Raw genomic sequence first — 17,241 nt, 5'->3', positions numbered from 1 at the left:
ATTTCTGAAGGCTAAACTTCTCAGTCTATCACATAGAAATAAAATTGTTTATGGATGCATTAAGGAAGGGAATGATATAATCGTATTTGCATTTTTGAAAGGGTAGTCTGACACCTGGGTAGAGATCACAATAGAGGTGGTTAAGACTATGAGAAGGCAGGAAGTGATGAGATTCTGAATAAAGGCAATACATAAGGGCAGAAGGCCAAATCACCTCAAAGTATCCTGAAAATAAGTGGTCAGCATAGCTTTGGATAAGTTAGCTTTTCTATGCCTCAATTGTCTACTTTGTAGAAGAGGAATAATATTACCAAGCTGTACTTTTTGAGTTTCCATCTCTTCTTCAGGAAGAGATGGAAATATATATTCTGCAGGATATGATTATACTTCTGATTTAATTAGCAAGATACTTAGAAGCCAGAGGACCACAGAGGTCAAGTCCTTCTAGAGGTTGCGAGCAGGTAAAGTATATATTGGTGTTGCCTTGGTTCTTTTCTCTGGCTTCTGGCTTTCTACAAAGCTAATGCTGCCAGTGCTACTATCCATACAGGGTGCAATTGTGCTGGGACTGAGAAAATGCCTGAATGTTAATATACCAAAGTTTTGTGTAATTGATACCTACATCTCTAACACTTTATGCACATCTATTCAAAAGAGATTTCCATTTCATGGTTCCCCTCCATACACAGGCATCCCCCCTTCCTTCCTCTGCTTTTTTTCCTGTAGCCTTTGACGTCCCATGCTATTTGTTTTCTTGTTTATTGCTTATCTTCTCTAACTAGAACATACGTTTTGTGCAGAAAAGTCTAATTTTGTTCAATGCTGTATTTCTATGGACTAGAAAGATCCTACAAAGGTACCAGAGATACAGTAAGTTCTCATCAAACTCGGTTTAGTGAATGAATGAATGGATAGATGAATATATTTATCTAGGACTAGCTTTGTGAGAAGACTTCTCAAAACCAAGCTTGCATCTATCAAGACAGCATTTTGTCACCTAGTAAAACTTCCAGACCTCAAAGAAAATGCACCACACAGAACTAAACAAACAAACAAAACCTTTAAAATGCATTACTCTAGCACTTTTTCTTGCCAGTAATGAGAGGAGAAAAACACATTCTGAATAACTTACTTACGCACATTTAAAACTACAATAAATTACACTCTTCCCACCAGGCACCATTAAGTTCAGGAGAACATGCCTTTGTATATATTTTAAAATATACACTAAAGTGTTTTTCTTTCAAATGTGCACAAAAATTTGCTGTAACAAGGTACATTAATTTAAGTGAATTCAGAAGAATGATTGGACTAGGGAAAATAAATTAATTATTCATGTCACCAGTATTTTTTATATGCATGATGGTTATCAGAAACATGTATAATTGTAACTAATGCTATTATTTTTTAATAGTGAAACCATAGCAAAGGTTAATTTTTATATATATATATATATATATATATATATTTTTTTTTTTTTTTTGACGGAGTTTCGCTCTTGTTACCCAGGCTGGAGTGCAATGGCGCGATCTCGGCTCACCGCAACCTCCGCCTCCTGGGTTCAGGCAATTCTCCTGCCTCAGCCTCCTGAGTAGCTGGGATTACAGGCATGCGCCACCATGCCCAGCTGATTTTTTGTATTTTTAGTAGAGACGGGGTTTCACCATGTTGACCAGGATGGTCTCGATCTCTTGATCTCGTGATCCACCCGCCTCTACCTCCCAAAGAACTGGGATTACCGGCGTGAGCCACCGTGCCCAGCCAATAAAAATATGTTCTTTGAAGTTGCCAAATGTATTTTGTTAGCTCTAAATATCTTTCAAGCAAATACGTGTGAACTCTGCTTACATTTTTGAAACAAATAATATTCATTTCTTAAGAGTACCTCCAAAGCCTCCAAGCAAGTAACAGAAGTGTCCAATATATTCAAATATTCTTTTCTTGCATGAACATTAATTGGGTTCCTTTTCAGACAACCCAACTGGGAATCAAATGCCACTGACTTTAATGGGATGTCTCATATGTGAAATGCACATCTCTGACAATCTACCAATAATATTTCTTGAATTCTCAATAATTCCTTTCCTTGAGTAGGTTTGCTAACTCCACTCTGAAAAAAGTGTCTAAGTGATACCATGGAACTGCTCCAATACATTTGTCACTCATATTTACTGGTTCTGTCTCACTATATAATTTAATTTCTTTCCAAGAGTTGCAAACTGTAGTCCCTCCAGTTAAACACCAGAATCTCCTAAAACTTTATACTCTCTCTTTTCTCAAGAATTTTGAAACAAGGTGAAAAAAAAAAAAAGAAAAAGGTTATGGATTCTAAAAACCAGGCAAGGATATCAGAATCAAATTTTGCTCTGAATTCAAAGAATAGGACATAATACTTATTATTCTTATGAAGTATGATTTTCTTGCAAAGGTAAATTTTACATATGTTGTAAAAGTAGAGTACAATATAATTTATAGACCAAGTGGGATACTTTTGGGAGTCAAAAATATATGATTAACAATTACATTGAATATCGGGTATGCACAGGTACTATCCAGGCTGACTGGGCTGCATGACCACATGATGGAAGACAGAGGTGAAATCTATGTTTTGATAAATAATTATGAGAAGATCTAATTAAGAACATCATCACTAGAATCAAAGAAAAATTTTAGAGCTGAGTACAACTCAAGAGATTCCTAGTTCAACCTACTTAGTTTACAGAAGCAGCGAGGCCAAAGTACAATGATGTGACCCACATTGTCCACATCACAGAATGAGGTAGGTGGTTGTGTTAAAAGTGGAAACTGGTCTCCTCATTTACTATGCTCTTTCCATTATACTACAATCTCTCTAAGTAAAATACACTACTAAGGATTCCTAGTCTCTACAGTTTATATGCAGCTTATAAAACATTCTGGAAGGAAAGAACAAAAAGACCATAAAATGTGTTATAAAGAACATTCCAGAAGCAATGTCAGAAGCTTGATCTTAACAGAAACAGCACTGCTCAATTTTCTATTCTATGTGGACAAAGGAAGAAAATGTCCTCTTCATGTTGGCTTACAGTTACTCATCTCATAAGACATTGCAAGTTTAACTGGAAGAGGGGAAACATTCAGCAGCCAAAACACTTGATGATACTCCTGCCCCACCCCAAGAAGCTCTCAGAATCTCAACAAACTTTATACCATCAATAATTTCTGCAAATACTTGTTTTCTGAGATTAGCCTTCTGGAAAGCTCCATAAAATTAGGGGGCCTTATGGAAACACTTAAAATTACATATTCCAAGTAAAATGAATTTTATATATTTTATATAATCCATATACAAAGTTACTATCAATATTGATATCTTCACATTGAAAAGGAACCATTTGATCAGAAGTTTTGGTAAATGTCCCTATTCTTGATATAAATTATATCTTTCTAAAGTAAACATCAGGCTAAAAATTGATTATCATTCAAATAAAAACTTCCTTTTTAAAAAACATTTTAAAGGATATTTACTTTAAAGTTGGAATATTAACAGTCCTTTATGGCGGTAATTTTGATGAATACTCCTATATTCTCTGAGTCTGTGAAAACTGAAATACGCTTCTCCCCTATCACTATCCCTGCAGGATGGCTGAACAAACCTCATCTCATCTATTTGAAATGAATCCAATTTAATTCTGCCTGAGCAAAACTCTGTTTCCATAGTTTTAAAACATGCGATCACCCCAAGGTACATTACCACTGGAGCTTAAGTGGCTCAGTGCTATCACTGAGAAAAATACACTTTGATTGAGAAAACAGTCCAGTGTGGCTGTTGAAAAATGAAATGACCCTTTCTGATATACAATTTAGTAAGATAGTTGATAAAAGCAGGCAGATATGGCCAGTATGGACAAAATTTAAAGGAAGATGCTTATCCAACTTGCAAAAATAGGTCAAAGGTTACAATTTTGAAATTAACATTAGAAATTTATCTCATATTTAAATTTCCTAGAATTCGACTAAGTCTAACAAGTACTTTAAATGTTATATGTATTGGTAGTTTCTCTGTATTGAAAGGATAATTGAAAAGTCAATTATGAGTTATAGAAAATTTTCAACAAATTTTTCTGTTACTCAAATATAAATAAATTGCTTTCTTCCCTAATGTTTTTCCCCATACATACATGCATTATTACATGTATTCATATATATATATATATATATATATATATATATCACTACTTAAGAAAATATTAAGAACTATTAGCCCAACTTTAAAATACTATTGCTACAATTGAATACTTGTAACATATTGATTCAAATTATTTAATTGCTGTCATTGGTTTGTTAAAAAATCTAAAAATTTTAAATATCTATTTATAAATGAACCTAATAATCCTTTATTTAAGTCAATATCTCCTCAAATGAACCAACTATTCACTAATTGATTAGATCATTTACTTCTTTTTTTTTTTTTTTTTTGAATATTTTTTTTTTTTTTTTCCCCCCCCATTTATTTATTTTATTGCATTTTAGGTTTTGGGGTACATGTGAAGAACATGCAAAATTGTTGCATAGGAACACACGTGGCAGTGTGATTTGCTGCCTTCCTCCCCATCACCTACATCTGGCATTTCTCCCCTTGCTATCTCTCCCCAGCTTCCCACCCCAGAGGCTCTACACATATAAAGGAACAACAAGTACCAGCTCAACTAAAGGGCAAAACACCCAACTAGCACCAAAATGGCAGTATCAAATTCACACACAACAATATTAACCCTAAATGTAAATGGACTAAATGCCCCAATCAAAAGACACAGACTGGTAAATTGGATAGATCATTTACTTCTATAAACTGCTGCTGTCTTTAAACATGTAATAGTTTAAAAAAAAAGAGGCTCTTTTCATGGGCAATTAATGACCAGTTCACTGTTTACCTTTTGTATTAATTAATACTATTAAATGCATACATCTTTAATTCTACATTTCTAGCTATTTAGCTTTCAAATAAAATAGCTATTTTGTATTTAAAAATAATATTTCTTAATATATGTTACTAATTGACAAAACACATAAAACCAATGCTGCTAATTTTTTTCTTATTTTGGGGCACCTATGGATTATAGAGGAGCCATGGCAACTATAATTTCATTAATGATAAAACAAGACGACTAAGAAAAATAACTATTTCAAATTATATTCATAAAAGTATTAACTCTGAATGTCCTCTTGTGAGTTAATTTAGATAAAGTATATCAATGTATTTGAGTTTCGTTTTTCCTGTATCAGATTCACTTTAATAACTTGCTTCTCATTAAGTGAACCATAAATCTACAACAGAAATAACAAATCATTAATGAAATATTAGCAAAGAATGTTAAATGGAGCTATTGGGGAAGCATAAATCTGTCCAAAGTCACAAGTCTTTATCCAAGGAACTAAGTGCTATGATGTTACCGGCAACTTTGTAAATCCTAACAAGAGAGAAAATCAACAAAAGGATCACACTCCAGGCAAATATTCCTACTAAAATGCATATTCCATGAGGCCAGGGGTTTTTGTTTACTGTTACCAATATATCCTCATGCCCTAGGAAAGTATCTGACACATGTAGAAAGTGATCGATAAATATATATTTGTGAAAATCCTATAAGACATCACATTTTACTTTGCAGTCAAATGCAGACAGGAAAGGGAAAGAGAGAAAAAAAAATAAATGCCCATGTAGTTGCTATATATCCAACACTACATTTAAGAATTTACAGAATTCATATTTTTTGGCCATCCTCTTCTCCTAGGACATTTCTCTATTCTATTTCTCTCACCCTTTCCCATTCAAAGTAAAAATCAGTATTTTCTTCTTTTTCTGGGAAATATGTTAACTCATATTTACGGTGCTGATACAAAGAGTATTTGCCTTCTATTATTTCCTTCCAAATCGGATGCAGGTCTGTTTCAAACACAACAAATCAAAGCAAGTTTAAAAATAATTGTCATTCTTGGTTCTTCAGAATATACCTTTCTAGAAAAGTAGGGATTGTGTGTTTGGAAAAGCTTTAAATGGCACCACTGAATATACTCACTTACTAAGTTAGCAAAACAGAACAAAATGAAACAATCAATTTTGGACCAAGGAAAATACACAATTCTGAAAAAATTAACAACTGGATATGTACCAAGACTATAAATACCAAAAGGAATCTAATAGCATTGAATGGTATTTGAACAGCATCTAACAGCATTTGGAAGAAGGTTTTTAAAATTTTCCTGTGCTCTTCAGTGATGGAACACCGCTATCCAAACCAGTGCATAGTAGGCAATCAATAGTTACATCTTGATTGAATTAACATACTTCCAAGATGTGCAAATGCCATATTTAAAAATTATGTTCTTCAAAAATTTTAGGGACAAGATTGCACAATAAACTAATTAAAGTTAATTCTAGGTGAGGGCAATTAATCACATACACAAAATATCTTACCCCATATTTTGGGTTTGTGTTCTCAACATTCACCAAGAATCAATTCAAAATTTTTAAACTTCAAAATACAATAGAAGTATTGTACTATTGAAATATCTTTTCCAAGCTTAAATTTGCTTTCATTTTATTTTGAAGTGCTGAGCTTAAACAGACAAGTTTTTTTCAAATATTTCATTAACTTCTTCATTTAAACTAAAAAATGAAAATCCTGTGTAAGTAGAAGACAATCCACTCAGCTTGGGCTAGAGGAGGGTTATTGAATCAAGACTATCATTTCGCATCTGACAAACCAAAACAAAATCTTTTATAAAAAAGTCCACAAACCTCTAGTGAAAAACGTATACACATTTCATATTCAAACAGAATGCATTATGTTAAGCCAGTCTCAAAAAAAGCTGTAATGCCTGAGATCAGAAAAGTGTTCCATTTTAGAGAAGACACATCTGCAGAAAAGCCCACTATCATAAATAACATAGGATGAAAAGGAAGGAATGAAATCCACAGGCTCACCTGGCTAATGGGTTCTTTTGTTGGGGGCTTTCCTCTTCTGGCTGTGCTAGTAGCCAGGGTCGTGGTAGTCTCCATAATTGATGTGGACATCTCTGACTGCATGGCAGTGGCTGTCGACTCAGTTGTCATAGAGGAAGGCACTTCACCAACCAGTCTCACATTTCCCACTATGGCGATGTTGGCATCGTTTTCAGCTGCCATATTCAGAACTTTCAAGCCATTGTAGTAAAGCCCAGAGAGCTGGCCCTGGAAGGGCTGGCCCTGCTCTTTCCCGCCAATTATTATGGTTGCTTGGCTATTGAAGATTGTGAGCTGACGCCCTGTAAAAATAATATTACATACATGCAAAAATGTTGATTGTGAACTCTATATCTACAAAGGATGATAAAACATATCTTTCATGGGGTGAATAATGAGAGCAATAAACTATAAGAGAGGCAATTGGCTCATAATTCATTGCTTATAAATGAGGTGTCCATGAAATGCATAATTATTGGCAAATACTTGTAAATTCTCAACTTATTGTAAATGTAGTGCGTTTGCTAAAAGACCAATCAAAGATACATATTACAAATCAGTTTTTAGTAGATCCCTTTCCCTTTTATGTTAAGATCTTATATTGTTGGTCTCTTAACTCTAAATTGTTAAATTTAAAAAAATGTAAGATAACATTTCAAGTATTTGTCATTCTGAAATTACTACTGACAGAAACTAATACATAGTAGCTGAAATCTAATTTAAATTTTATGGTAAAAATTTCATAATTCACATAATGTCCACATATATCTATATGCTATTCTTTAGTATTGTTTATTTTTTGAAGGCAATCATTCATTGTTATTTGGATTATTCTATTTTTCCGGAAATCACACTGAAAAGAAATGCATGGTTTACACTGAGCATGTCAGAGACAAAAAAATTCCAAAAATATTTTTCTGATTGGCTTTCAGCAAGTCTATCAAAACAAAACAAAATGAAAAAAAAAAAAAATAGCTTCGGATGTAAAAAGCGGCTTCAGGAATGATACACAAACCGATGGAGAAATTATGGCACATTTCCATCAAACAGCAATCCTTAACAATAGTACCATTATCATCAAATTGAGTATCCAGTTTTAGCAGATTGTTCTCTGCTCATAAAAGCATGCACACAACTTTAAGTTCAGTTTTAATTAGGGCTTGTTCCCAAATCCTCTTAGAATGTTGCAAACGTTAAAGGGACTTCATTATGACTGGCAATTCATATTGCCCACTATTTAAGATTCCTAGAGTTTAAACAAAGAGTTTTGTTTTTTTTTTTTTTCAGGACCATAATAAAGATATCAGAACTACATATATTTTAGTTAATAATTTAGAGGCTGGAACATGTAATATAATCTGTGAATGATTTATCATTTTGGGTTAATGCTTGCTGTGAGTACCCTCATAGATTGAGTTAGTGGATTATATTTAACAGTCCCTTTAACCTTAAGTTAACTGGGTAAGATTATTAAACAGCTGGTACATCTAAAAATGTATAGAAATTATTATACAAGGTATGCAAATATTACTAACTACATTTTACTGTTTTAAATTTGTTTTTAATTTAGTTTTACGGAAAATTTATTTTTTATGTTTATTAGTGTTACAATGAAGTACTACTTGGTTATGTTCAAATTATTTTTTTATTTGAAGTTTTAATCAATGTTTTTTACCTTTGTCGAGTAGCCATTCATCAACTACTCGACCAAGTCGATATGGAATTCGCTGTCTAGCAATCGCCAGGCGCTCGTTATCATTGTTTCCTTTAAAGTTTAAAGAGACATTTCATTGGTTAAAATCTGTAAGGTCAAAGGTTAAAAGTTAATACTTAAAGCTTGAGCTATACAGTTGCCACATGATTTTTTGAAATTTGGAATTTTAAAAAGTTCTACCTAGAACATTTCATGTTTCAGACTTGTCATTCATTCATTTATTTTATTTTAGCAAACAAAATTATTCCTATGTTAATTGAAAATTAGAAATCTGCATTTGAGCTAGGTTATTAAACTTATGTTATAGACAGACCCGAACAACCAATTTAAACAGCATATAATAGCTTTACAAAAAATGACCATTGACCTCAGGGTTTTGTCTTTTTGATGTTTCTTATTAACTAGTTAAACATGTTCAGGTGAAACAGGTTTAAGTTTTCAAAATACATTCAACCTCTTATTCAAGATTAATAATTTATGATCACCAAACTTAATACCATCTTTGGCACAATGAAGCATCTAAAATAGGCCTAGCATACTTTATTTTCTAGTCAGAAAACAGAAATTCTTATTCATTTCATTGAAGAAAACAACAAAGTCCAAATAATTCTTGCGTATTTCACATAAATTGGTTTATCAATCACTTGGAAATCACAAGAGAATACATCTTGCATCATCCAGATTTGTTATTACAGGAAAAGGCTTTGACAAAAGTGACTTTATTTGAATGTCCTTGAGTTTCATTTAAAGCTTAAACATGTTGAAGCAAATAACATTTGAAAAATAACTATACGTATGTTTTTATATAGTCAAGTATCTGCTTTTTATTAAGTTATTCTTTAAAAGCATGACAGCTTAAGGAAGAAATATAAGCCACAAACAGTGGCCCCTATTCATAGATCTAAACTAAGTGAGAGCCCTGCTTCTTTGAATAAAAAATTATCTCCTAGAAACAGTGTTTAAATTGACCTTGACTATTGCTTGCAAATAGATGAGTGTTTTCTTGATCTGTAAAGCACTTAGGAAGAATCTGAGATGCCATCTCGGTGCTCAATTGTGTATAATGCAAGATGAGATTTTCTATTCCATTAGAATTAACTAACATGGAAATTTGAGCTAAGCCCTTTTAGCATTAGCTCAGATGAGGACTCAGAGGTGAAGGAAATGTTGAATGGTAGTACTACCTATATATAAAGAGTGGAGCATTTTGTTAGAGAAGATAAATGAATAGATTTACATTTTATTCCCCTGATTTAGAATAATTTATAAAGGCTTTCTTTTACTACTCTTACGATATATTATACTTACCACAATAAACCCAGCATAATGCTGATTACACACTTTTGGAGAGATAGAAAAGAACTATATTTCAGACCTCATCAATTTGTCATTTGAATGTCTATATAGATGAAAATATTCCACACAATAATATTTAAAGTGTAAATATCAAAGTCAAAGCAAATATAAAGTTTAATGAAAACATTAATATGTATTTCTCTGTATTATGTGATCGTTAAAACATTGTAAAATAATATTTTATAATATGGGAATATAGTTTTGTTTAATAATTTTTTTAAAAGGACACTAATGGTAGAAAATTCTAACCCTGTCTTTGTTTTTTAAAAGTGTACACAACTTGTGTTCTCTTTTGTGTGTTTGCATGTATGCATATTTGGAAATTTTTAAAAAATGTAAAACTAGTTACTTTAGGACAGTGTGATTATTGATCAATTACGTATTTTTGGCTTGTATGTGATTTTATATAATAAGCATGTTTTACATGTGTAATTTGACAAGCAATTACAAAACATTTTTCAAAAATACATACCCTTTGCTCTGTAGTCTTTCTTCTCACTCAATACTCATACCAACTCACACTGGTATAACACTTCTGACAGCTGTATGATTAGGTGGTTCCTCATGTTTTTCATGCTAGAGTGTTCCAGTCACCAGGAATGACCCACATTCTCTCAGACACCATCCAAATCTAGGTCACAAATGCCTCTTGCCCAATTACTACTACAGACTATTGACAGATCTCTCTGCATCTTCTCTGCAATTAATCACAGCCATTTTCCACATATCAGCCAATATCTAATCATGCCACTTGTCTAGTATAACCCTTTCCATTTCCCTTAGGATGAAATCTAAGCCCTTTAGTGAAGTTTATAAGTACTTCCATAATCTGGTCCCTTCCTACCTCCCTGTCCCCTCTCACGGTCATCACTGCCTCACTCTGCTCTTTTTATCCTTATGATACTTTTTTTCAATTCTTCTAAAGCTTTTCTTTCTTCTCTCTGGACCTTGGCACCCGTAGCTTCCTTTATGGGAAATACTCTCCCTTGCTCCCACCTCATCTCTATCGTTCCTTAGCTAATCATTACTAATTAATGGAATCTTCTTAGCAGGAACGTTGCTTCCTCAGAAGGTATTCCCTGATGTCATCAAGTTAGGTTGGGACACCTGACTACATGTGTTGTAGCCCTGAAACATGCCCTTTAGGAAGAAGCATTGAACTTGTAATTGCAAATTTGATCATTTGCCTTCAAACTCCAAATCTCCCTCTATGAGGTCAAATGCTGTATTACTATGTGTGCAGTATTTATTATTTCTTCAGTGCTTACTTGCACAATATCTATCATGCACACTCCTATAACATATCTGTAGAATGAAGTAGTCAAGAAAATCTAGTTTTTAGTTCTGGCAACTTCTGTGGCACTACTAACTCATTCTTGCAGCCTAACAACATTCAAAAGAAAACGAAAGCAAATACTAGTGTCCAGAGAATAAATCATTTGTAGCTAAGCTTCCCTTTGTACTTTCCAAAGGAAATACCACATACTTCAGTTATAATTTTATTTTTTTAATGAATTATCACTGATTTGAGCATCTCTACAATCAGTTCATTATTTGTTTAATAATAACATCCCCATGCCACAAAATTGGTAAACATAGTTATTATTAGTAGGGAAAGGTTGGGGAAAAATTTTCTAGGTAAGTGGAGAAAAATGAAAGCTTTATAGATTATTGTAATGACTTTGAAAAAGAAAACATAAACAAATAAATACATTCACACATACATACATAAAATTTGTCCTCATGCATTTAACTGGTACTAACAGAATAATTATGTGACTGATACAGTATAATGTAAGTCAGCAGAAGATTTTAAAGATCCTTGCTGATGCTCAGCTAAAGCAAGATCGTAAACACCGCATTCCCAATGATTAACAGAGGTCACTTAACAACAACAACAACAGTAAAACAATTTAGAAAGTAGAGTAGGCAGTAGAGACAAGTATGAAAATATGTCATAATATGTAAGAAAGGTAGCCGACAAGGGGATCATATCTTCCTACTATCCTTGAATGTCAGATGCCTACTAATTCAGTGAGCACTGTTTTAAACTGAAGAACTTTTTAATTACAGGACAGTATTTATTCTTGTAGGAGTAATGAATGGGAAATCAGTTGGTGTTTATTCAATTCAATATATCTCACTCTATTATCTAAACTCTTTGTTCTCCTACTAGAATAAAAAACTAATGACATTTCTGTGGCAAAATTACATACAGATAGATAGCAATATAATTTGCCTGTGTCTCCAACCAAACCTCATCTTGAACTGTAGCTCCCATAATCTCCATGTGTCACAGGAGGGACCAAGTGGCATGTAACTGAATTATGGGGGTGGATTTTACCCATGCTGTTCTCATGACAGTGAATAAGTCTCATGAGACCTAATGGTTTTATAAAGGGCAGTTCCCTTGCACGTGCTCTTTTGCTTGCCACCATGTAAGACATGCCTTTGCTCCTCCTTGACCTTCTACCATGATTGGGAGGCCTCCCCAGCCATGTGGAATTGTGAGTCCATTAAACTTCTTTTTCTTTATAAATTACCCAGTCTTGGGTATTTCTTTATAGCAGCATGAAAATAGACTAATATAGTAATTAGTTCTAATATGGTGGGGTACTTCTATTAAGATAACTGAAAATGTGGGCGTGACTTTGGAACTGGGTAACAGGCAGATAATGTAACAGTTTAGAGGGCTCAGGTGAAGACAGGAAGGTGTGGGAAAATTTGGAGCTTCCTAGAGACTTGTTGAATGGTTTTGACCAAAAAGTACAGGCTGAGGTGGTCTCAGATGGACATGAGGTACTTACTGGAAACTATAGCAAAGGAGATTCTTGCTATGTTTTAGCAAAGAGACTGGCAGCATTTTGTCCCTGCCCTAGAGATCTGTGGAACACTGACCTTGAGAGAAATGATTTAGGGTATCTGGTGAAAGAAATTTCTAAGCAGCAAAGTGTTCAAGATGTGACTTGGGAGTTCTTAAAAACATTCAGTTTTATTCTTACATAAAGATATGGTTTGGAATTGGAACTTATGTTTAAAAGGGAAGCAGAACATAAAAGTTTGGAAAATCTTCTGCCTGATAAAACAATAGAAGAGAAAATCCCTTTCCTTGAGGAGAAATTCAAAAACCCTTTTCTAGCTGAATAAATTTGCCTAAGTAATGAGGACCCAAATATTAATTGCCAAGACAATGAGGAAAATGTCTCCAGAGTATGTCAGAGATATACTTCTTCACAACAGCACCTCCCATCACAAGCCAGGAGGTCTAGGAGGAAAAAGTCGTTTCATGAGTTAAGCCCAAGGCCTTCTTGCTTTGCACAGTCTCGGGACTTGGTGTCTTGCATCCTAGCTGTGACTAAAAGGGGCCAATGTACAGCTCAGGTCGTTGTTTCAGAGATTGCAAGCCCCAAGCCTTGGTGGCTTACACGTGGTGTTGAGCCTGCATGTGCACAGAAGAATTGAGGTTTGGGAACCTCTACCTAGATTTCAGAGGATGTATAAAAACACCCAGGCAGAGGTGTGCTGCAGGAACAGAGCCCTCATGGAGAACCTCTACTAGGGCAGTGGGGAAAGAAAATGTTGGTGGGGGCTCCCACACAGTCTCCACTGTGGAACTGTCTAGTGGAACTGTGAGAAGGGGACCACCATCCTACAGACCCCAGAATGGGAAATTCACCAACAGCTTGCACTGTGAGCCTGAAAAAACTGCAGACATTCAACATCAACCCATGAAAGCAGCCAGGAAGGGGGCTGTACACTGCAAAGCCACAGGGGCAGAGCTGCCCAAGGCCATGGGAACCCACCTCTTGCATCAGCATGATCCAAATGTGAAACATGGAGTGAAAGGAGATCATTTGGAGCTTTAAGATTTGACTGCCCCACTGAATTTTAGACTTGCATAGGGCCTGTAGCCCCTTCATTTTGGCCAATTTCTTCCATTTGGAACAGGTATATTTCCTCAATGCCTGTACCCCTGCTGAGTCTAGGAAGTAACTAACTTGCTTTTGATTTTATAGGCTTATAAGCGGAAAGGACTTGCCTTGTCTCAGATGAGACTTTGGACTGTGGACTTTTGAGTTAATGCTGAAATAAGTTACGACTTTGGGGAACTGTTGGAAAGGCATAATTGATTTTGAATGAGGACATGAGATTTGGGAGGGGCCAGGGGAGGAATTATATGGTTTTGCTCTGTTCCCACCGAAATCTCATCTCAAACTGTAGCTCCCATAATCTCCATGTGTCATAGGAGGGATGCAGTGGGAGGTGACTGAATCATGGGGATGGGTTTTTCTCATGTTCTCGTAATAGTGAATAAATCTCATGAGACCTAATGGTTTTATAAAGGCAGTTCTCCTGCACATGCTGTCTTGCCTGCCACCATGTAAGACACGCCTTTGCTCCTCCTTCATCTTTCCACCATGACTGTGAGGCCTCCCCAGCCATGTGTAACTGTGAATCCATTAAACCTCTTTTTCTTTATAAATCACCCAGTCTCGGGTATTTCTTCATAGCAGTATGAAAATGGAAACATTGTTTACCAAAATGAAGACACATCTAAATAAAGTACAATGATGATGTCTTTTTAATAGATGATTCCCTAAATCTTTCCACCATTAGGTATAAAATAGCTCAGAATGTTTAGGTTCTCCAGGACTGGGCCTATATTTTTCCTTTACCTGGTGATTTTCATAAAAATGGTATCTTGCACACTAAAACTGGTAATGGAAGTATATTATTTTAAATAATTTCTCAAGATGTATTTTATTTCTTTACAAATTCATGGTGATATTTACTTGTAAAATATCATTCAGTAGCTTTGCATGATTTTCTTGATTATATTTATTAGTGTCCATAGTTCAATATACATCTAGACAATACATGGAATACAAAGGAAATAAAACAAACCATTTGATTGGGAAAGGTCAAAGGCAAAAATAATTTCCAGTGTCCTTTTCTTTGGAAAGCTTCATGATCTAATATTAAATATGCTGGAATATAGAAGCATTACATAGAGCATTTGTGAATGGTCATTGTAAACGGGCTTAAGCTGATAGGTGAGATGAAAAACAAGTAGAATGTCCCTGAAAATTCAAATCAAAACAAAGTGGAATATTTGGAAGAAGACACTTTTACCTTCAAGTATTCTAAATCAGAGGTAAGGATAAAGCAATAATGACCCCCTTTTCAAAGATCTATACACTCTAGGTTATAAAAAGGGTTCAGACTAAATTTCAACTTTTTTTAAAAGCATAAAAATCAACTATAGCAATGTGCTGAGCAAGTAAGTTTGATTTATAAGAGCAGAGCTTCTCACTGAATAATTAAAAGGTAACAATTTAGTCTCACACTTTACTCATGATAAAAGCAGGATAGGATTTTCCTTTGATTTCTTTCCTTTTTCCTCCAGTTGATTTTGTGTGGCTTGATCTGTTGGTACCTTCACTGAAAATGTCAGTGACAACATACATGCCTCTGCTGAAGTAATTTTCAAGCAATGAAACTGCATGTAAAATTTGGTTTATTTTCCTTTGATTTCCAAAAAGAATTAAGTATTTTCGACACAAGGAAAGACTCCCTTCCCCCCATCCCCAGTAGTAATGCCACTGCAACTAATTCATAGGTACAATCTCTAATTGGAGTGACCACTTAAGTGTAGGGTACTAAATATCATAAATACTTCAAACAAGTTCCCTGGGGTGAAGAATTCAAAGGAAAATCTGATGGCTTATACTTGGAATATAAACCATCTATTTTTTATTAAATCCCAGATAGTTTTATTTGCCTATTTGTATAGGCTGAATATTTGTATCTCCCAAAATTGATCTATTGAAACCTAATTCCCAATGTGATAGTATCAGGAGGTGGAGCCTTTGGGAGCTGATTAGGTTATGAAAACAGAGCTCTCATGAATGGGATTAGTGCCTTTATAAAAGAATCTCCAAAAAACTCCCTCCCCTCCTTCTGTGATATGAGGATGCAGTGAAAAGATGGTCATCTGTGAAAAGGAAGCAAGCCCTCACTAGAAATGGAGTCTTGTCCTTGCTAGTCTTATGAAAGAAATAAACTTTTATTGTTTTCAAGCCACTCAGTTAATAATATTTTGTTATAATTGCCCAAATGGATGAAAACCCCATGCAACAATATTTGGTCACAGTTTAGTCTATTTATTCTACATGAACAAGCAGACTTCTGGGAAATTAGAGTAATTTCAAAGAATCAAGGTAAGCAGCACAAAGCAATAAAACTCAAATCCTCGACTTGAAGTTAAATTTCCTGGTGTGACTCAGAGAACAAAGATAAACACAATTTTAATCATATTTTTATAACTGTTGGTCAGTAGAGTCAAGCTATATGAACGTCGCTGATGTATAGCTTTTCTTTCATCTTAGATTTTTACCCTTGTTGTATAATTTCTCCTCAGAAATAAAAGTGTCATTGTTTGATATGATATATTAATATCTTTGAGGGAAAAATTTTAAAAATGCTATGAACCAAACATTTGTCCAGAATAATATGAAAATAAAAATAACAAGAACAAATAATACTTGCTTCTTTGGAAGGCTTCTTATTTCTTGAGTTTGAACATTGGGAAAGGAAACACAGAAAGATTCTGAAAGTCATCCATCCCTCAAGAGAAGGTTAGTAGTCTGCGTATAGACTGATTTGTAAAGGAGAACATGACATTTGGGTATGCCTGGGCCCAGAAGGCAAAGTAAAAGTTTAACATTGTTTTGTAAACTTATTCTGGTTTTAAATGCAGCATAATCACATAATTTTCAACTAAATGTTACGTGTATTGTTGTCACACAGACCATACAAATACCATAACGCCTAACTGAGCTGCTAGCGTTCAAATAAGTAGACTTTGAACATCACTGGCACCTTTTGAGAAACAAAGTTTTGAAAAATATAGCTATTCTAATGAAAACATTTGTCTTATTTATTACTTTATTTCCTATATCATTAAAATGTGTACGTACCAAATACACATATCAGATTGGCTCCTCCCTCCTCCTGTTTCATCTTCAACCACTTATTTCTGACTCTTTAGTCATATTGTAATTTTTTTCAATTCCCTTAGCTAAGCCAATCCACTTTGAACATGGCATTCTCGTTTGCATTGGAAATTTCTTGCATCCTTGTGTACTCAACATCCCTGCCCACCTCAATGTCTCTGCCTACCTGA

The 17,241-nt window shown here is 34.4% G+C and overlaps 1 protein-coding gene across 34 annotated transcripts in view; it reads right to left on the bottom strand.

Annotated features, from left to right (window-relative positions):
- The window catches only part of NRXN1 (neurexin 1), a 1,131,792-nt gene that overhangs the window by 131,674 nt on the left and 982,877 nt on the right, over positions 1–17,241 (bottom strand). For 22 of the 34 annotated variants that reach the window (XM_032292205.1, XM_032292206.1, XM_032292211.1 and 19 more), the window contains 2 exons: positions 8,661–8,750; positions 6,968–7,287 (listed from right to left, as the gene is read on the bottom strand). In XM_032292205.1, the coding sequence (XP_032148096.1) occupies positions 6,968–7,287; positions 8,661–8,750 (410 nt within the window). The remainder of the gene's footprint in view (positions 1–6,967; positions 7,288–8,660; positions 8,751–17,241) is intronic. The other 12 variants (XM_032292219.1, XM_032292222.1, XM_032292224.1 and 9 more) reach the window with 1 other exon arrangement.

Source organism: Sapajus apella, unplaced genomic scaffold (assembly GCF_009761245.1).
Source record: "Sapajus apella isolate SASKATOON/1434 unplaced genomic scaffold, GSC_monkey_1.0 scaffold26, whole genome shotgun sequence".
NCBI classification, from domain to species: domain Eukaryota; kingdom Metazoa; phylum Chordata; class Mammalia; order Primates; family Cebidae; genus Sapajus; species Sapajus apella.
Note: the sequence above shows the minus strand (reverse complement) of the source record. Positions and strands in the feature narration are given on the sequence as shown.